Source organism: Salarias fasciatus, assembly GCF_902148845.1.
Source record: "Salarias fasciatus chromosome 7 unlocalized genomic scaffold, fSalaFa1.1 super_scaffold_4, whole genome shotgun sequence".
NCBI classification, from domain to species: domain Eukaryota; kingdom Metazoa; phylum Chordata; class Actinopteri; order Blenniiformes; family Blenniidae; genus Salarias; species Salarias fasciatus.
This window is the reverse complement of record NW_021941229.1, coordinates 16,919,014-16,941,666: the sequence shown is the minus strand read 5'-3', so window position 1 is coordinate 16,941,666 and position 22,653 is coordinate 16,919,014. Positions and strand designations below refer to the sequence as shown.

Sequence of the window (22,653 nt, the reverse complement as noted above, 5' to 3'; positions counted from 1 at the left end):
AAATATTACCACGAACTTTGTGGTTGAAGGCAGCCTGTACTAACTGGGGTTTTTGGCCACTTGGGGCAGCAAAAACACAGCTTTGACCTACAAGTGACCTCTTTCATGCATCAGAATTCACAAAGCGAAACTATATAACTGTTGTTTTCACCCTGTTATGATGTGCTGTCTTGTATTGCCCCTATATATTTATGGAGAACATGTGGCATTACATAAAATTACCCATAGAAACAGACACACTGTGCTTCTTCAGCAAATAACTTAATTGCAGCAACATGGAAGAAAGAAAGAAAGTAAACGCGCAGATGTGTTTTTTGCACATGTGACAGAGGAGAGAACAAGAAGAGGGGGGGTGTTTTAGCCGGAGTTGTGGCCGCGCTAAGAAGGCAGTCATGGAAGATTAGTGCCCATGTGAGAGCAGGAGGGATTTGAATGGATTGCAAAGGGTGACCTGCTGTGCTCAAGTAAACATCAGCAAGATGGGACCCTTCCTACTCCAGCGGACCGCCAAGACACACCCTTCCCTGTGGTATGATTTCAGATTCATCCACTGTGTCCTCTGACGCTCAAACTCAAAATCGGATGTCGCTAACAATGTAGAAAAACACATCATTCACACCAACAAAGGTTTGTAAGATTTTATAATCAGCTGTTGGAGTCATAGTGGAAATACAGCGTATTATCTGGTCTCGTACACCTCTTCCTGTGTTCGCTGCAGCATCGCCACCACAGCTGATAAGCCACGTAATCCTATCAACACTGTGGCCGTCCATAATAACGCACACATTGTGGTGGAACACTATACCATACTCGAGAACTGAAATGCTTGTTTGGAGATTCGTGTAAACAAGCAGATTTCTGCAGATGAGTGTGGCTGTCATGGTGACAGATGGACGAAGGGCGCTTCACTAAAATTCATCCACCACAACATTAACTCTCTGGAAGTGAAAGATGAAGGAGCCTGAATGCTCCAGTAGTTACTAATTAATTAATTAGCACAAGGCATCATTACAGAATGTCTGCCACAAATGGGGGAAGCTCCTCTAAATAACCACAGGATCGTTAAGTACCACGTGCAGAGGCAGTCGATCCCTGCTAGGCCTGCAGTGACCGGTCAATTATTCAATTAGGTGATTGACAGACCATTAGCTGCAACAATTTTAATCATCGCTGAACCATTTCAGGGATCTTCTGTCGAGCCCTTTATGGTCCCATCCATTCAACATCCGAAGACTGGACGGACGTCTTCCATCGCTGCAGTGGGTTTTATAGCGCAGGATAACGAGCCCCCCTGTGAGGCGGGAGCGCTGAACCACTGCACCACCGCACCACCGTGAGGCCCCCAACGCTTCATGCTCAGTGCTATTTCATCATTATCCAGAATAATCACCATTAAAATTACAATGAATTCAGTTTGAAAAATTTGTGTGGATTAAATTATTGATAGTTTTACAAACTGTTTTATTTATTTTGAGACAAAACTTCTGCTCAGAAATTCAAATTTTAACAGAGATTCTTCTCCATTCATCTAAATTTCAGCAACGAATGGAAATAAATGCAAGCTGATGTCCTCCAGGAACAATGTCCACCTTTAGACGGATCCCAGTGCAAACCCCTGCACACCACACACATACACACACACACACACGCACGCACACACACGCACAAACACATAGTAACCACCGCCAACATCCCAGCCAACAAAAATAACTGAGATTAGCCTAATCTCCACACTTATCTCTTTAGCCCCCTCCCAAGACGATATCTGTCATCTGTCTGCTTACTGTACTGAGCACCGAGCGGAGGGGAACTCGTCTACGCGGGGGGATATCCCACGGGGATGGACAGACGATCAAAGCCACTTTTGCTGACTGCTTTTGTTAAAGAACAAACTCTGGAGGGGTTATTAAAATCAGAGAAAGAAACGCTGTTAAGTAAACCGGCGATGACATGAGTTTGAAAACAAAAAAAAATTAAGCTTAAAATAAGCCGCAGAGCCACAGATGGAGATTTTGTTTGACTGCTGTGGAGCTGCTGAAACAGTTATACCCCAGGCTCAATAACAGGAGATGGCAGTGGTTGGAGGGCACGGCGTGTATCGTTTACAGCTATGAAACGTCACAGAAAAGAAAAAAAAAAAAAAAATCAAATTCAGCCATCTGCGTAGCATAAAATTTACTTCTCTTTATCGTCTATGACAGATACATACATACAATTAAAAAAAAATCCCTCTCTTTTGTTTTCTTACAGGGCTTAAAATCAGTCTCCTGTACAGCCCTCTCTCTCCTTTTCTTCAGTGCCTTCCTCTCTTTGTCAGCATCTTTCTGTATTTACTGTGCATCTTACATCAAATGAAGGGCCGAACTGCAAGACAGACTGACAGTGACAGTAATAGAGGGGAAAACAGTGAGCGAGAGAGAGAGAGGTACTCCCTGTGGAGGAGGATCCAGCATTTTAAATGTCATGCATCAGCTTCCAGTGGCAGTAGGAGACGAAATGACCTGCAAAGCCAGTGTTGTTAACGGCAGACTCGCAGAAACCTAAGCTGCGTGTGTATAATGATGTGCGCGAGTCACACGATAGCAGAGCGTACGACAGCAGCAGCAGCACCAGCTATCTCGCATCGCTTCAGTTCAGTCAGTCTGCTTAAGTTTGCTTCACAGGTGAACAATGGCTTCACATCAATGTGGAAAAAAACGTTTTTTTACTATTTAAATTGCTGAAAGAATTCTGATCATCTGAAATATTTTACATTAACTGTGACTCTGCAGTGTTGTGGAAACATTTGTCTCCTGGCACTGATAGAATTAAAGACGGAAATAGAGCTCAGCTCCGACACAGAGCGTTTAAAGCTATAAACTCCTCTCCGCTTTAACATCACGGGTCCAACAATTAACTCTCTACTACAAACCATATGGTCAAGCAATTAACACTCTCTATAGCGGTTAACAACACCAACTAGCAACAGAAGGAGCACTGAGTGACTTGGCAAGGGGAAATGGGTTAAATCTGCGGGGAACGAGGAGAGAAACTTGCTCTTCCAGGCGGCGGAGTCTGGGATTTTCCGCCCCGTGGGCCAAGAGTGAGTTTCCCTTAGTGAGCCGAGCAGGAATACAATTCAAGGCACATTATGTTCATCGTCAGAGCGCCGTGCCTTAAAACAGAGAGGACAAGAGCACAGACAACATGAGAGGGAGGAAGCATTGTCCTTCATTTTTTGTTTGCTTGACAAAATTGGACTGGAGGAGTCCATTAGGCTGTTTTATGCAACTCCACTTACTTGTGTGGAGCCAAGAGTATGTGAGAGAGAGAGAGAGAGAGAGAGAGAGAGAGAGAGAGAGAGAGAGGAGGTGAATAAAGGAAGATGAGCAGAGGGAGACGTGTTTTGCACAAGTTGAACTGGCAGCTGCAGCACCAAAAGAATGACATATGACACATTTACAATATTACACAAATTCATTAGATGATCTAAAATCAATGCTAATAATCAGACGTGGCTCAAGGAAAAGAGGTTTGGTGATTATGATAGTGATCAGGAAACACATATGCACTTTTATACATCCACATGTATCCATGGAAGCACACTGCAGCCCTGTCACTGCCAACACTATCAGAATGGAAGCACCAGTTTAAACTGACTCAACAGGTAGCACAGTTACACACTACCCGAAAAGAAAAAATGAAAATGCAATAAGCTAACTATATATTATTCAAAATTTTGATTTTTGAAGAACTTTTCCATTTCAAAACACAACATGAAGTGTTGGTATTCATTGCTAACTTCTGCAGCTTTATACTGTAGATAAATGATTGCTGCTTCGATCATTTCACTGTTTTTCGAGCCTGTTTAAAGTATAGCGCATAAATATATGTGTTCATATGTGGAAGAGAAAGTAAAAAGTAGTAAAACACATAAAGGGAAAGTCTACTCAAGTGACTAAGTGTGTATATGTTGTTGCCTGCCAATGCACTCTCAAATCCAAGTTTACTCAATTTAAACTTTTATTTACTGAAAACAAAATGACCACAACAGTGGCGGAGCCTTCAACAGGAAGAGCCACACTTCCTCATGAAACGTCAGCCCTGTAACAGGCAGATTGTTCCATATAAAAACAGGTGAAATGTCTCTTTAACCTCCCTCACGCTGTGACTCCCACACAATAAAGGTCTGCTTCACCGCAAATGATCTGCAGTTCTTTGTACATAGCGCGGCTCCTAAATCTGTAGATATCACAGAAAACCAAAACAATGCAAACGTTGGTAAGATCCTCCAACAATAGAACCCTTATCCAAAGAGGCAAATCTGATTTAGACCTAAAAATGACTTCACAAAGCTGTGTTATCAAAAACTGGAATCAGAATAAACAATGCCAACATCGAGATTGTTTATATGAAATGCTAATCTGCTGGCCGTTTTCCAGAAATGAGCTGATGCTTAACGACTTGCTGAACCAGATGTAACATAGCATGCAGGAGCACCACGGCGCAGCCTCAAGACTGATGAAAAATGCAAAAGTGAAGAGGAGGGAGCAGCGAATTCACTGTTCCGTGGCCAAGTGCTTAGTAACACTGGGCAAGAAAAAAAAAATTTGCTTGCACACATGCTTTAGTGACATCTGCACCATGTTTATCTAAATGTGGTTATTAGTCAGTATTATCGAGACAATGCTTGGATTCACACGCATCGTTAATTCTTGTTGCATTTGCTAATTTGTTTTTACGTCGTAAATACATCATCCAAGGTGCAAGATTTAAAGCCAAACACAAAGATCACAGCAGCTTCGCTTTGTTGTTACATTTGAATTCTGGTGCTACTGACAGTACTTCTCATAACCGTAACTTGTAGAGTTTTTTTTTAATAATATTTAAAAAATTCTAAACTACCACACAGCAGAGGAAAAGACCTCTGAGTCTATAAACCATTTATTGCATCTCCCTTCAGGGCTCCTGCAGTACGACCATCTAATCACAAAGAACAATCTTAAAATGAGTTTAGGAAAAAACTATAATGCTGTTTACACTACTGTTATTACCCCATAATATAAATGCCGCACATTTTTTGGCAATCCAGAAAATCAAAACAGCTACAGGCAGCCTGAGTGTGATTTCATTCATAAGAGAATTTACAACTGACGACATAAAAGTAAACAAAATGCTCGAGTGGCGATAAATCAGTGGCTCTGCAGCAACAAACAGAGTTGTAGCTGAATTAGTTTCAACACAGAGTCCATAACTCTAAAGTCCATAAATAACTCACAGAGTCATAAAGCAGGTTTTAGAAACATAATAATAAGATTCAACAGAGAGATTTGTTTATTGATTTTGACATAGAGACAGTGTGAAAGTAACTTTACGAAGATCTCAGGGAGTGACAGAGCTTCAGTGGAAGTTTTGATCGGAGCACCAAGCGAGAATGTAAGCAGCACCAGCGTGATTGATGCCTCCCTAAAGAGCCTCGCATCACCGCACCGAGCGGACATGACAAAAAGTGGTGGTCAATCACCGGAGCATCAAGTTTATCACAGCTGCAACATTTCCAGCCTCTCCTCGGGGGTGAAGGAACGCCCATCCAGACCTTCACCCTCCTGTGATTGCAGCATCGCTGTCAACCTGACTTCTGTCTCCTCTTTTTTTTTTGCCACTCATGATGTACGAGCGGCTTCCAGCCTGCTGCCACAGTTTGATAAATAACATGCGCATCTGCAGGCACAGAATTTATCTGGAATAGTGCAAATGTCTTGTTGTCCCTTTCAGTGTCCTCAACATCCCCTGAAGTGAAAGTAAATAATTGCACACTCTGAAAAAGCAGTGCACCCCGTCCTTCTTCTTCTTCTTGGGACATTCAAAATAAACAACCTATTGTTCAGGCTTTGCAGTGGATGCTTTGTGGAACAGCGAATTGAAATCTGATTTAACTCTCACCAGCTCAGAAGTCAAACTTACTTAATTCATCTAAATATCTGATTCGGATTCTCAACAGTCGTCTGGATGTTCTCATTATTTGTCTTTGCAGCAGTTAACCCATTTATGATACTAGTGGTTGAATATTTCCCTGCTGAGACATGGGATTATATTTTTGGTAATATAAATGCCCCGCTGGGCTGCCAAGCTGCAATTTAACACCTCGAGGCTACAGGGTAAGAACTATGTAGATGCAAACACACACACACACACACAGTCATGACACAGTCCCACAACAATCCACAGCCTCTCACATCCCATCACATCACACCACATCAAATCGCATCACATAGCAGGAAGCAGTTGTGTGGAGTCATCAACCAGCGGCTCTGCTCCGGCGAGGCTCTTTCACAGAACACAGTCCTGCAGCTCTCCACGTTCCCGCTCCACGCTACTGTATGTGTGTCCTACAACTAAATGCCATTTGAGAGAACATGGTAATGAGGCCAGGCTCGCTTTAACTCTCCTCCTATAAATGCCATTTGCTCCTCGCTGTGAATAATGAATTGTATGTTTTCTTTTATAGATTTATTCATGCTTAAGGTGATAAAAAGACGAAAGTTTGCCAACACAACCACAACTATTACTTATAAATTGCCCATACAGTTACTGTTTCTGCGACGCGACGCACAGACAAAATGGCAAACTGAAACGCCCACACTGTCTCCCTCCCTTTGTTTCCTCTCTTTCGTTCTGCTCTCGCTTTCAACCTCACACATGATTCAGCACTTCATGATTCAGCACACCTCCTGCGTGTTTGTGTGTGTGTCTGTGTGCGAGCGATTACGCACCTGTGTCCTTGCATGAGACCGAGGCGGTGGCCTTAAGGCATGGAGCACTTGGCATAGCCTATTCTGGGACAGGTGAACCAGGTCCAAAAGCCTCTGTAAACAGAGGCCCGCTAATCCCCTTTGGCACCAAAGTATCTGCTGCTGAGGTGGCAAGTTGGAGGGCACATGACGAGGCCTGTTTCCACATCAGATCATGGCCTTACTTTAAAAATACAACTGGATATTCTTCGAAAATGTTTCAGTATAGTGAGAATTATTCAACAGTGACCAATGCACGGATCACTGATAACTGCTGAGTTATGAACTGTAGACTTGTCACAAAAAAAGGAACTTGTTAACAACAGATGCAGGCAATATAAATGAGCTGTTGCTTTAATTTGGCACCTTAATTCAACAAAAATCTAAAAAAAAAAAATGTGTGAAAATACAGGCAAATTGATGATCATATTTTGTTTTTTGACATGCTGAAGTTCAAAAAAGAAAGATATTTGACTGGTTATTCAGTGTAACAAGTCACCATCTTGGTGAACTGGATACCCGGGTCAGTTGGCTCACAATTTCCCCCTTTCAGATCATTTTACTTGACTGTGAATCGTGCACCTTCGCTCAGGAGGACAGATCCCTACAGGCGTCCTCTAATTAAACCGATCACTTGCATCATGTTCTGCAGTCAGCTGTAACTCGAACGGTACGCCGGCTAAACAGACAGAGCAGCACGGAGCCGGCGTCAGCTGCGTTTGCATATAAAGCCATTCACTAACAACAGCCAGGAAAAAGGACGTTTTCTCTTCCTGAGTGTGCAACTCTGTCACACTTGCACCACAACTCTGTGACTCCAACACAAAGTGGAGTTGCTCATTCGGTAAAGCTCCACTTCCTGCAAGCGGCTGCTAAGTGCCTGCTACGCACAGGGCTTTACTCCTCACTGCAAGCTAGTTATAAGAAAATAAATCAACATCACTGATTAAGGGAACTTACCGCCCCCGCCCAATCAGGAACGCATTCTGTACACATGATTGGCAGAGGAATCAGAAAAAAAAGGGACGCTTCGGGGCGTCTTTAAGCTGCGAGCTCAACTCTGGAGATGACATGATGACACAGTTTCATCACCAGGAGCCTCCTTTCACATGCATCACAAGAAAGTGAAAGAGGGGGGGGATGAAAGAATAGAGAAAGAAAGAAAAAAATCCATCAATGACGCACAAACTGTATATTTTTGTCACTTCAGATGTTGAGGGTATCTGAGCACGAAAAAAAAAAAAGAGAAGAAGAAATAATCACATTAAGAGGAAGAGGTCGAAACAAGAGCAACAGAGAGGAATTAGTAATATTATCACATGTCTGGCGACTGTCGTATGTTTCTGCTAAATAATTACTGGGTTACAGCTGTATCAGAATTCAGTCACCTCTGAAACACGAGCTAAGGCAACATGTTTAGTGTCACAAGTGGTATCGGTGTCAAAACGCATTGTATGTATCACCAAGTACTTATTTTACTAATTCTAATCATTATGCCTTTCTGAGGTTACAGTGTGTCACACAGCATGCTGGCGCTGTTACAGCAAACACACATAAACATGTGAAAGTATTATCTTACAAAATACAAAAAAACATATAAAAAAAAATATACAAAAGGGGCTTCTGCTCAGGTTTAACAGTTAATATGTACACCAGACAAATAATCCTGAGCAGAAATCATGTTTTTTTATTGCTAATACTTACACTGATGTGCGACATTAAAATGCAGGATTGGATTTCGTATATGCGTTATATTTATGTGATCCAGATTGGACCTCTGCTGCAGTAAAAGACAAACCCTGCCTCGGGCCTCAGGAAGGGGTCGAGCCGCCCCGGGGGAGCTGGTGTGCTGCCACAAGCCCAACCTGAGCCCTCCTGCTCGGCCTGGGATCTGGCGAGAGGCCTGGTCCCCGTGACGCGCCAGATGTGGCACTGAGAGCTCTGGGGAATTTCTACAGCTGTTTGACAATGCTTCCACCCTTAGTCTAACATCTGCAAATTCTCACTAAATACATTAAACAGAAGTCCTTCCTGACTGATGCTGTGGATGAATGTTCCAGGTTATTGTTATGATCCACAACCTCAGCACCCAAAAGTAAAAGCACAGGTTGAAAGAATTGTGTTGCGACTCTGAGGTCACTGGAATAATTAACTCGAAATCTGTGCGGGCATGAAATAACAAGAGAAACATAAGGGGAGCTGGGACGGAAATGAACAGGAGCAAGGGGGCAAAAATGCCCTTGAAAGATCTAAAAATGTCTGAAATTAAATATGAAAGTGCAGAAAATGCCCCTGAAACTGTTCTCATTATTTTTATGAATTGTTAAATACTCAGCTCTTGCCTGTGTTTCACTGGGGAAACAGGGTGTCATGTTCTGACCTCCCACCTAATGTGTGTTTTTTTTTCTTCATTGCAGCATATAAACTCAACACTGACATATAATTAAAGTCATTCTCTCTCCTTCCACTTCACTCAGTGGCTCACACCAACACCTGAAGGGAGAATCTCGATTTTCCTTTTCTAAATACTCCGCTGAGTCTGAAAATCACTCCTTATTCACAACAAAGTGTAAAGCGTCTCTCTGGTGCCTCCCAAAACTTTTCAATAAAACTACAAAAGTAAAATGCTTACTTGGTGCCAACAGATTTCACAGATCCAAAAATGGACAAAATGTTGCCAGCAGCTGGATTCATGACTCAAAAATGTCACCAACCAATTTGGATGGAAACCAGTTTTCTAGAACTGAGAGCCAGAAAAGTTCGATTCCATTCCGATTCCAAAACTGAAACTTTTACATTTGGGGAAATGAAACAGTGTTTGCAAATGAACCATTTTCATCTCCCTGGTTATCAGCCTCTGTTCCTTGGAGTCCCCAGTTAGCCTGTAAGAAATGCTGAAGACAACTTTTTGTGTCTCTAACCTGCCAAAAAACATCATCGTCAACCCAAATGCTGGACGGGAGCTCAGGTTGGGAAATACTGCTTTATACTGAAGGTACATGGGACAAAAAAAAAAAAAAAAAAAAACACTTGGGATTTTACACATAATAGAGTATGAGTGAACAAAGAGGATTGAATGCCTCACTTCAGCACTGAGATGCTATCTGTGCCTGTCTGCTGCTGAACAGGGTGTGTGAATTAACATGACAGAGGCGAGCATTTTCTGTGCTTTAACAGCCATTTTCTGTGACTGGAAAACTAAAAAAAAAACATGAAAATTATCACAACTGAGTCATTAAAGATCACGTAAACATTAATTGGTGCAACAAGCACAATTTGAAGTTGTGTCACATGAAAAATTAGGTGAAAGTTTAGTCAAGGTTCTGACGCAGAACATATAAAACTGGGCCTCGGTTTCGTCTGTGCTTCTTGAAATTGTCATATTTGAATACAGGCCCAATTTACCTCGCTGCATGACCTTCACACTGCATGCTGCAATTTCCCTAAGCACTGCATATTGCTGTAATTATGGATGAACAAACACATGAATGAACAATTTAACAAACTCGCAGATAACCACCCGAACAAACAGAGTCATCCTGGAGCATAAACATCCAGTGAGGCCTGGACTTCAGCGTGCATACTTCCTCCACTACACACCCCGATGCCACACATTTCCCCCTGATGCCATAAATCTCGTGAAAACGGGTGTTTGCTGCATACGATATCTCTTCCTAACTAACTGGCAAAAGCAAAAGGAGCCGTCTACTTTCCACTGAGTGACAATTAAGTGAGTTGCTTGAATTTGATGCGTCAGTTCCTCTGTGGGAAGTAAGACTGAAGCGATTCAGCTGTTTTACTCTGACCATAGTCACCTGCGCATTTCCTGGCACCGCTGCCTCTAATACATTAGCTCTCAAAGAGGGGAGGTGGGCTTCCCCCCTGGGGGGCAGTTGAGAGCTTAAGGGAGGTGCAGAGGGAGGACAAATCTGCAGAAAAGGAGATTACTGTTAAAGACATGTTTGTTTACTATTCACTTTTGAGAAGAAATGTTCAAAATGAACAGGCGCAGGGTTTTAAATTAAGTCTCTAACCAGAAAAAGAAGGGCTCGTTCTCTACGGTGGCCAAACATTTTGCAGAAATTAAAACTCTGACTCCTGTACGAGACTCGAACTGCAAGCTCCGCTCGATGACAGTATCATTGGTCAAGTCCTTGTATTTCCCGGTGTGGTTTTGCAGGTTAATAATCATTCAAATCTCAAAGCTGCGTGCGAAACATGTACTATGAAAATACGGCCTCACCTTTCTAAATGAAAGCAAATCAGTTCCATGTGCCATGCAGACTAATTTCCATTAGAGTCCTAATCTGTCACTGACCACATGTAGCCCCGAGTCGCACGATGCTCAGGTCTGCTCTAATAGATTCCTGTAGCGAACCAGCACCTTTAGCAAAGGAAATCTAAGTTTTTAATCACAAAACTTTCCGGTCCTGTGAGGGTAAAAGAGAAGTTTGCAGGAATATGGGCATCATGTTCAGCCTTTAGTTAACAAACTGTATGAACTGTTCAGTCGGTACTGATGAAATCAGTCCTTCTTCCTCACAGATGGCGGGAAGAGAGGGTGAGAAAGTGAAGATGGGGGCAGGGAGCACACAACAGATGAAGGAATGATGGATGGACACACACAGGCTGGAAGATGACTTATTGGAGAAAGTGACTGCCTGTGTAACTAACTCCGTCCGTCCCTGGGCTGATGGAATGACGGTTCAGCGCTCGAGACCCATTATGATGCAGGGGACTGCATTTGTCCCTCCATTAAAGCTCTAATCCTGCATCCTACACCTAACATGTTACGACAGCTTGGAATTTTTCCACTCTGCCTTTTCTTTTCCTTTCACATTTCCCGTGGATGCGTCTGATTCGCCGTTGTTTTATTATTCAGCGTGTCTATCTAATGTGGCGACACTAAAAATAACTAGATTCAATTTGTATTCTGCCAATTCTGTGTTTTTAGCCATGCTGACACTGCACACAACAACATCTAAAGGAAGAAGAGACTGCTCGAAGGCGAGCGAGATGGCGAGAGAGAGAGAGAGAGAGGGAGGGTGAGAAAACGCGAGCGTGAACGAGGGGTGAGAGAGGCAGAACCAAAGAGGACAAAGGCGCCAGAGTTTGATAAGCAGAGAGATGATTGGTGGCAAAGAGGAATGACGTGAGAGAGACGAACTGAGAGTAGTTGAGGGCTGTAAGCTCTGCGGTTGCATCCAGCAGGATGACACATCCCCATAGCCTGCACTGCCTGCACCGCCTGCCTGTATACTGACTGCAAATTTTCATTATCTTTTGCAGCGTTGGATACTTGTGGGTCTAACTTGGCCCAGACTGTATCATCCTCACGCGGCACAAAGCACTGGAAACCAGAAAGCAATATAACAGAACCGCTCTGTCTGAATTTCATTATCGACCCACGCATACCAGTTCACACACCGAGATAATGAGACCGGTTAAAAAATCATATATACAGAGCTCCAAATCCGAATCCAAACGTCTATTTGGCATAGTCTGGTTTGAATAATGTGAATAATTCCTTTGTTTTTCATATACCACATTATACAGAGAGAATAATATAAAGCGTGTTGAACTCTCTCACTGCCAACACAATAAACAAGCTACCATAAACACTATGAAAGTCATTGGTACTTATATGCGCAAAGATGATCTTTTCCTGCTCCATAAATGCTCACTGATCCATGACGTGGGGGCTGGGAATCAGACGAGCTGCTCAATTGTACCAAGTTCTGACTCAATACTGTTCATGACTGTTGCTATTGATATGTTTACATAAGCTTATGTTTGCAGCATAACACTGACGATCCCACTTGGTTACCTACATGTGAGCCACATTACCTTTTTTTTTTCCTCTCTCTCTCTCTCTCCTGCTGCTGTCAATACGGTGTTTGTAGCATACAGGATGTACACTCCGAAGAATCTGAGCTCAGGCTGTGTCCTGACACCAACATAATTTGCTTCAGTCAGTAGTAAACAGCGAGGGATAACAGCGGCGATAACAGCGAGGGAGGGACGGGGAGCTGCGGCGCAAGGACATTTGGGATAAGAGCGAATGGGTTCATTAAAAATGACAGCGTTCCTGTTTAGCTGTTTACATTTAAAGCTGAAGTGAAGCAGCGTCAGCGTGTCGGCCGCGATATGCAGAACGCGTCCTGCAGCTGGAATGGTTCAGTCGTGCAAAATCGTTCGATCAGGCAGTGTAACAAAGTCATTAACGGCGGAGGGAGAACACTTGAGCTCGGTTAAACAGTCTGACTCAGTAGGAGGTAATAATCTATCAGCCTCACTGAGGTCCAGCGGAGCATAACTGTGGTATTTACACACAACCCACAAAAGCCCTCTAACATTTAGCCTCCAATCTAATTTTCTTGTTGTAAACATAAACTTTTGTCCTCTTGATGGAAAAATAAACTGCATTATACATATTGTGCCCTGAGTGCATGAAACCTCTTGATAGAAAACCACTGGAAACTGAGGAAATTACTTATGATTTCAGATTTGGAATTAATTTCACCCATCAGTGAGCTGAAACTGATATCACCACTTGTTATCCACAGCTGAGGTTTGTGACCAGCAGTGACTGACGGCACCATTTAGATTTATACGGGCACAATTACATGTGTGCAATAACCTTTCAAGGTTGTTACCACACTGCTGGGAAAAGCACCCAAGCCAGAGTGAGTGTCACCACACAGCACTGGAAAAAAATAAATAAATAAATAAATCAACAAAATATATGACATAACTCTTCCAGGATGGCCTTATATCAGTACTTTTTTTTTTTCCTGGTGACGTATGTGCACAGACAAAACATATACACACCTCCTCCCACTGATGTATGTATCTGATGAGCCGGGACAATCTCAACAGGCGCAGAAGACTGAGGATCTTGGTGAAGCGGACGATTCGCAGAGCACGGGCTGTTTTATAAACCTCAGAGTCAAAGCCTTTCTCCACTATTAAAAAGATATAATCCACTGGAATGGAGGAGAGGAAGTCCACGACGAACCAGCTCTTCAGGTAATTCATCTTGATGACCTTGGGATCGAGGATGATCTCGGAGCTCTCCTCATTGACAATCCCCGTTCTGAAGTTCATGACCAGGTCCACCAGGAAGATGGTGTCCGAAGCCACATTGAAGACCAGCCAGGTGGTGGTAGTCTGCTCTGAGAAGAAGGTTATTCCCACAGGAATGATGATTAGATTCCCCATCATCATGATGAGCATTATCAAGTCCCAGTAGAACCTGCAGAGCAACACACACAAGTCAGCAAAGCAGGAAGTGAAAAAATACGACAGCTAGATGACTTCAGTTAAACAGGTTTGCTGTTTCACTTTAACGTCGGGAAATATTTGATTGGAAGGATCACAACATAGATGTACAGAAGATGGTCAGTTTTTTCATTTCACCTCGGACAGGAAAAGAATTTAAGCAATGTTTATGCATGATTTGTCTGTCATACCCACACATTTTCAATGTCATGACAATAATGCAGTTGAAAGGAGAATAATTATCTTCTAGGTGACATGACTGTCATAACTCTTATTGCAACTTTCCAATAATTGTTGAGAAATTTCAAAACAGATTTGCCCAATAGTTAAAGATGTCAATTAATGCCCAATCAGGCCCATGTAGAGAGAGATTCTTATCTATCCTGGCTATGTTGAAGTCCCAATCCCCTGTTTAGTGGTGAAGAGAGCCAGACGTGATTCATCAGCACTCCTCTCCTTCTAACAAAGTGTCCTGGGCCCCAGCAAAGGCCGAGCAACCATGAATGAAAATAGATGCTTTCAGGAATCCTATCTCATTCTAAAAACTCTCCGCTGACGCCATCGCTGCTGCCTGACTGCCTGCCGCTGCTCCGCCTTGCTGCCCGTCCGTGGTTGTTGTCTGAAGGTGGAAATGGACTGGCTGGCTGGCTGGCAGGCTGCCTGTCTGGCTGGCAGACCGGCTACCCAGTAATGGATCTGTTTGAATAAATTAAGCCAAGGCCTTGGCTTTATAAATATCCACAGATCATGTGTCCGATAATTGTCCTCACCTCAACGAAACGGCGATCTTCTAGGCTGTTTGTAATATTCACCAAAGGTATTTTTACACCTGCAGGCATTGAACCGGGGCCTGTGAAGTGGACGCTTAAGCACAGCACATGATGCACTTGGGAGTTTCGTGATGCTTTCATCCCTTTCAAGCGCGCATAATGGAGGCATACTTACACAACAATGATAATGAGCACCAGAGCCAAACAGCAGCATTTTTAGTTCACCTCAGCTAATACAACAAAACTCCAAAATCAACTCTGCAAGCACACTTTCCTCAGCTGCATTACTGACTGGAGATGACCTTTCCACGTGCTATAAGGTGTGTACAGTAATGTGTGTGTGCTCCACCAACTCTCCTGTTAACATGTAAATGTTTAATAAGAACTTGAATACATTATGACTAATCTCTCTAATTGCTCGAGAAATTCAGAAAAGACTTATTCTAACCTAAAGAGACCAGGAACTACAGCAAATTGGATTTCTGAATAGAATAATAAGAATGGCATAAAAAAAATAAGGCTGCAGTGAAATGCAAATAACTTTCTAAAACTCAGTTTTTAGTTAACATTCTTCTAATTATTAGAAAGGGGAGGCTAAAACTTTTCTCTATTTTTTTTCCTTCTGGAAAGACCTTGAAAGAAACAACAGTTTATTTTTCTTTTCGATTTGATTTTTTGGTTTTGTTTTTTTTTCCACAATGCAAATGTTTTCCAAGCACACTGATGCAGCCAAAAAGAAACTGTGCTCGGAAGGAGCTTCCACATCTGACAGCCCACATCTCCAGCATATTTCTATCATTATTCATGTAGGCGGTATTTATACTGTACATGACCAAAACGACACCCACTTATCTCATGAATAAAACATTAAGTTAAGGTAGTGGGAGTTCAAAATGCAAAAACACAAAATGTTTATGATATAAGGATATGATAGAACGAATGTACTGACCACACTGAAGAGCACAAGAAATCTTCGTACGCCATTTATAATTTGAATGCAACACAAGATTTTCTGGTTTAAGGCCAATCACAGACCAGAATATATGGAGCCCGAGCTAAACCATAGATGGAGTGAAAATCACAAAATGCAGCTTCAATACTGGCAATTTATTTGGTCACCTTATAAACTCAATTTTTTTTGGCATCAACAAATCTATCAACAGTGTCTTGAGAATGCCATAAACATAAAGTTCACTCCCATGTACGCCCTCAGATTATGTTCTGCATTCAAATTCAAATGATATGAGATCTGGGCCAACATTCCTCATACTCTGATGAGCTTCAGTCTGTAAATGTGGAATCAAGCATGGCAAAAAGCTGATGTCATTGATTAAATACCAGTAGGTTCTCCGCAAACACTTCCTCGGCTAAAGTGCATGTTTCTGCAGGAGCTAAAAGCTATAAAAGCTAATAAAAGCCAAGTTGCAGACCTCTCACAACTCTGTGGCGTTTGGGGAATCAGTGTGGGAACCATCTTGCTTCAAATCAAGCCAGCACATTTTGCCTTGTAGGTTTTCTCCCTACAACAAGTGATCCGTCATAATCAATGCCAGAACACTCCTGCCAAGCAACGGAGGAAACCCCACACAATCTTACTCAGCACAACTCGGCCCTCTCCAATGAGCACCGTAACAGGTACACCAGGCAACAGGAGTTGACACGACGGTGTAAACAATGTGAAAACATACACTGCAGGTCAAACAAGGAGACGTCAACGCCGGCAGTGAGAGGTGAAGTTAATTATAAGAGCACTGATAGAAAACCAAAAGTTTATTCAGATTGGTTAAAATGGGTGGAATGGTTTCAAACCATCCTTGAATATTGAAGAAGCAGTAGTTCCCATAAAAAAAAGATAGGAAAAGAACAATAATTACATTTCTTTCTCTAAACTGTCACCGAGGAAATAATGTATTACAATACTGAGCAGCTGAATGTTGAAAGTGTGGGGAAATTAAGTATGGTCAATGATCAAGAAAGACTATTAGAAACCGAAATGCCCATAATTTTCTGCATCGATGGCTCGTTGAAATGACAATAAAGTTTTATGGTGCGCAAGAACAGCAACATGGCATTTTAACTATGATGAGGCGTTGCTTTGAAATGACTAAGAAGGCAACCCTCTGTAGACAACCTCTTCAAAACAGACTGTGACAGAAAACATCACTGAGAGTCTTTTAGACCATGACAAAGGCCTCTTCTTTGTATAACCAGAGGTGTATGAGGCTATGGATGAGGCCTCTCTAAAAATCTATGAATAATGAATATTACTAACCTGCCATCAATCTTTAAGCAGCCACTGTGTACAAAGAATATGTTGGATATTGAATTTCAAACACTCCCACAAAGCAATATAGAGCTTGTGTGAATAGTGGTGTCATTCACAGACTGTACTTACGTAAGACTTTTCATTAAAAAGACTATGCAATGTGTTTGTGCCTTTCTCTTTTGCTGAAATTATCGTGAAAGCAAATGTTTAATAAAGCAATTACATCTTTACTGATGAAGACATCCAGAGTAACAAGTACATGTGGCAGGTGATAGAAGCAGGACAGGAAGAAAGTTACTTTTAAGCCACAGTACAAGGGGATTTAAAGACAGTAGCGTTGCATCCGCCATCATTAATGCACCGGCATGACAGTTAGCTTAAGACCCGGGATATAAAACCTCACAGCTGCACATTCAAGCCAGTAGGCAATCTTGATGGCATGGGAGGGTCGTGTCTTAACAGAAGCTAGAGGACAAGAACTTTTTTTCTGGGGGAAAAAAAAAGCACCCTTTGCAAAATGTCAGGAGAAATAAACCTTAAGGGGCATCCACTCATCTGTACAATGAAATATGTTCGCAATACTCCAAAAAACAAAAGGCCCCGTGCTGCTTGAGCAAGCACACATGCTGTATACTCCCTATCTGGAGCCTCCATAATATATTTAATCTCAGAGCATCTATTCGGTTACTAAGTATATCAAATATACTAAATGTGCAGCATGAAGGTATTAAAACTACTTCATTTCCACATTATCTAATAACCAGGAAAAAAAAGGGTATGCATTTCACTGAATTGTCCAGGTCCTCCCCTTTGGCCATCTTTTAGAAGGGGTCAATCTTCTTACATAATTGTTTTCAGACTCCGCTAAGCTCATTGACTGTTGTGTTGTGCTAATCCTTGCCCACCATCATTGTACATCTGCGTGCGCACATGATCACGCAGATATGTCTCTCTCTTTGTGTGTGGGTGAGACTAGGATAGGTTCAAACAGATACACAGAATGCACTGTGTATAAGTATACAGTCTCGTATAGCCTTGAAAAGATGCATGCAGTCAATACAGACAAAGCAGAGCTTCACAGGTTGAGACTTGTGCCTTGCAGTGAACCAGCTTCTCTGGCTGAGAAATCAGCTTGCAGGCTCCCGCAGCTCTGAAATCAGCAGCAGGAGGAAGCCCGGAGAAATGGGAGTGCTGCATCCTCAGGCCTGCACTAAGTTCAGCACCATGGACAGCTCCGGTGATGGAGGCAGTGGGGGGGGGGGGGGGGGGGGAGCAACGTGCCCTGGCACGTAACATGTAGCTACAACGGAAAACAGGGATGATTGTCACCATCAAGCTGTGCCAGGGGACACTGGTGCAGAGACGAGGCCAGATGAGATGCTTAATTGGTTAGGTGGTGAACTGTAAACACGCTGCTGGTGAGCGACCAGTCCTGCCCGTACCTGAACTCATTTGTTTACCACTGTGTCAGACCAAATTACAAGCAGCCAATCCAACTGACTTATTGTCTACAACTCCTGCCAGAAAACATAGGGGTCTCACTTTGTAGGGGGGGGGCTCACTCTGCTGGGGCAATAAGCTGCCAGATGTGCAGCTTGTGAGATTCACGAGCAAGATAATAAACAAAAGCCAATAATCATCAGACAGTTAATCATTTAGTCGATACCAGGAAAGGAAGGGTGGCATGCACCTTCTGCAGCTCATGTGAAACACACATTCCTTCACATTTCCACATCAGGACTGCCTCAAAAAAAAAAACAGTGCATCCCTCACATTTCTGGCTCATCAAAGTGCCTTTAACTCTGTGATTATACTACAAGATCAGTTTGCACGAATCCAGTCAAAACACGGCCATTTTCTCCTTTATCGCTTCCCTGCATGATTTTACCGCATTCTGTGCATTTTTTTTTTTTTTTTGCACGCAGGCCCGTCTCCTCCCCGCCGCCTACAACGAAATGTTTACAACCGTGATGGTGCAATGGCATTGTCACGTTGTGTCCAGGTACCGTCGCCCCCCTTGCACGAGCGGAATATGTCGCAATGAGGACCTGACACTGTGCTGCTGGGCAGAAAGACTGAGGCTGGTGTGTGCGTGTGTGTGTGTGAGAGAGAGAGAGAGAGAGAGAGAGAGAGAGAGTGTGTGTGTGTACGTCCGTGTGTGTCTCCAAATCATGACATTCACCATCCTTTTTCCAAGGACATCTCTCTCACACACCTTTAGCCTTAATGCGCGCCTTTCTAACATGATAACAGAAATGCCGCAATGAGACGCGCGCTGGCGGAGCACGTTTCGAGAGAGAGAGAGAGAGAGAGAGAGAGAGAGATTGAGAGAGAGAGGAGACTCCTCAGCCGGCCAAAGCTTGATTGCCTAAATACAGAGGTAGATTAGCGTATGCGCTTTGGGGCAGGCTGTGTGTGTCTGTGCGTGCGTGCGTGCGTGCGCCGATGACAGAGCGTTATGTGTGAAAGTGTAGGGTATAGCTCGCAGACCCCGGGGTGACGAGAGGGGTGGATGAAAAGGGAGGGAGGAGGGTGTTGAGCAGGTGTCTATTTCAGCCCTTACCTAAAATCGCTATATGGGTGAATGATCCAGTATCCGGCCGTTTGAACCCTTTCTTGCTCTTTCTCCACGGCTTTCTGACTGCCGAACATACGCAAGGAGAACTTATTGACTCCGGGCTGCATCATGGCCCCAAATTGCCTCTGCATAAAACCATATTGCCTGGACGCCCCCTCCAGATCGTCAAAACCGACCATGGCCTCTTCCCGCTCCCCCTTGAAGCCCACTGAGTTGCCATGGTCCTTCATGTTCTGGCTCCCCGTGTTATTTTTCTGTATCGAGTCTTGCCTCTGAAAAACATTATTCCCATCCGCCTTCTCCTCCTTGTTGCTGGAGAACGAATTAGATTTGTCTTCCATGGTGTTGTGAGTTTTCCCGTCTTCCTCTGAGACAAAGCGGTGCGTCTCCGGCTCGGGAGGGCTGCGCGCAAAAACTCGAGAGGACCCGCCGTGTGCGCTCCTGTTTCTTTTTGATGTCCTTCAAACTGTTCGGCTCCTCTGCCTTCAATGCGAGTGCTGCAAACTGAGACGGAGTGCCCGAGAGCCCGGTGGATCAGGTTTCTTGGGTTACCGCCATCTACCGACGGCCCCGGCGCCTGCCGTCCAGAGCCTGCGCCTCATCTCCCTCCGCACGGCACTGCGGTTTAACTGGCACATGCTCCTGCACCTTATTTACATAATGTGGCTCATGATATCCCCCCTCCTTCTTCTCCTCTCTCCCACTCTGTCATCACTTTCACACATGACAGGAGAAAGCCAATATTATAGGAGCGGATCGAATGGATGTTAATCAAGACGTCTTTTTTTAAATTTTTGTTCTTGTTGTTGTTGTTCTTTCTATCAATTGATACAGCATGTGCGCTTCCTGCGGCTCGGCTGGCAGCGACTCGGTTTCCCACTGAGGAGTTAGAATAAAAGGCAACGCGGCGAAACAGATTGTAAACTCGGTGCGATCAGATTTTGTGCCACTGGTCATATGAGAAAACTAGTAGAGCATCTTGTGGAAATCACACCCTTAAAGGTGTTGCAGATATGATCCAGCATTTAGCGGGACTGTACTCACTGTACTCCGCTTCAGAGTTTCAGGCCACTTGTTTGCAGAGCACCCCGGGCACTGTGACATGCATCAAATGTGAATATATTCTGCTAATACATTTAATGAGGTGATGTCTGCAGACTGGTCCCCTGCAGCTCCGGGTGAATAAAATAAAATAAAATAAAATAAAATAAAATAAAATAAAATAAAATAAAATAAACCCTCATCAGGAACCATGGAGACTTTCATAATAAGAGTCCATTGCTTTGTGGACAAATCTGCCACTTCGTTAACCCAAAATGCAAAATACAAGCTGGTACAGAAATTAAACACAAATGTTACAAACATGCAGTGACATGGAATACAATAAAGTGACAGGGGAGGGATTACTTATTTTGTACAAGTATTAAGATGTTAGAAATAAAATTATATTGGTGTTTTTGAGCAGAGACTCCACCATACCTGGAGCCCCACATCTCCAAAAATACTACAGATCTCTTCTTCTGATTTCACAAGCCATTCCAGGCAAAGCCAGTGTGTCTGGATGCAGAATGCAAATAAAAAGAAATTAGTTGAGTAACAATTTATATGACAAGTTCATTGTTGGACACTTTCAGCTGCTTTGAAACCAACCTATATAAATGAATGAATAACAGCTACAGTGCTCATCAGTATTATCTAATACTATGTGGTGGTGAAGAAGGACCAACAGCACTTTGAAAACATTTTCATCACTTTCACAGACTTTTTATAGTTTACAAGTAGTACTGACTCTAATCATTCACAAATGCAAATACTGTAGAAATTCTTCATTTTGACATTTCAAAATCGAAATACATGCTATAAATGAGAAAGCAGAAACAACAATGTAACATCCTGAACACACTAAAGTGGATGTATTCTTTGAGTTTCAAAATACAGTATGCTTTCAATTTACTTATTTGTGATGCAAATACACATTTTATTAAAGGGTTAAAAAAAAAAAAAAAAAAAAAAGTGTTGAAGCAACAGATAGTGAAACCTCATCAGGAACGGCAGGCCTACACGGCGCCTCTGATGGGTGGAGCGTCTTTCCCCATGATGGCATCATCCAAGTACAGCATGTCACACAAACCCATCTGCTGTGGATGTGCAGCACAGACAAGCCCGCTGAGATCCCCAGGATTTTCTTTAGCGTTGAGTCACGGCCTCTGCGGGGAAAAACCCACCGCCGACGCCCCCATGCCAGATATTTACGACATAAAAAGCTTGACTTCACATGATGGTTTCAGAATGATTTAGTTATACGCGAGTTTAAGGGCGAGTTTAACTTTTGTAGCTTCACTGCTGGCAGAGCAAGTGGAGGAGAGGATAGACAGACACTTCTAACACAATCTCATCATCTCCCGGTTTCACTGGTGCACTGCCACTTCTGATGCCATTATCTTTCTTTGAGCTTTTGAATCATTAGGGTCCGCTTCTTCACCAGGGCTCCTTTCATTGTCGTCTGAATGACATCCAGCATTTTGTTCCGTTCCAGACGCTTCCCTCTCTATTTCACATTCACCCTGCGCTCTCTGCTCTCCATCACGAGGGAGTCTATATAATCAGGAGGTTTCTGAGTTACGACTCTTCAACTCATGTTAGCAACTGAAGACGCTGCTTGACAATGAGATGTGGATTAGATTTCAGTCGGTGGAGGGAGCGAGAGACCCAATGAGGAAGAGAGGGATCTTTTCAAAACAATGCCCATCTTACGGGTGATGGAATGGCAACATTTACTGTTACATAACTGACAACTACAATAACATTTAGTCTGTAAGACCATTTAGATATCTTAGAGAACTATCTTAGTAAAACATTTTCATAAATAAATTTCAACTTTTATTTCAAATGGAACATTTCACTTGAGTTTTTGGATCATTGAAAACGACCTTCTATGAAATTTGTATGAAAGAAATTATTAAAAAAAAAAACAATTCTACAAACATT

General features: G+C 42.9%; 1 protein-coding gene across 1 annotated transcript in view; it reads right to left on the bottom strand.

Moving 5' to 3' along the window:
- Positions 1 to 20,271, bottom strand: part of hcn1 (hyperpolarization activated cyclic nucleotide-gated potassium channel 1) — a 65,040-nt gene extending 44,769 nt beyond the window's left edge. Inside the window, exons 1-2 of the mRNA XM_030085463.1 lie at positions 19,651 to 20,271; positions 13,602 to 14,025 (exon numbers count right to left, since the gene is read on the bottom strand). Of these exons, the coding sequence (XP_029941323.1) occupies positions 13,602 to 14,025; positions 19,651 to 20,006 (780 nt within the window). The 5' untranslated portion in view covers positions 20,007 to 20,271. The remainder of the gene's footprint in view (positions 1 to 13,601; positions 14,026 to 19,650) is intronic.
- Between the last annotated feature and the right edge of the window lie 2,382 nt (positions 20,272 to 22,653).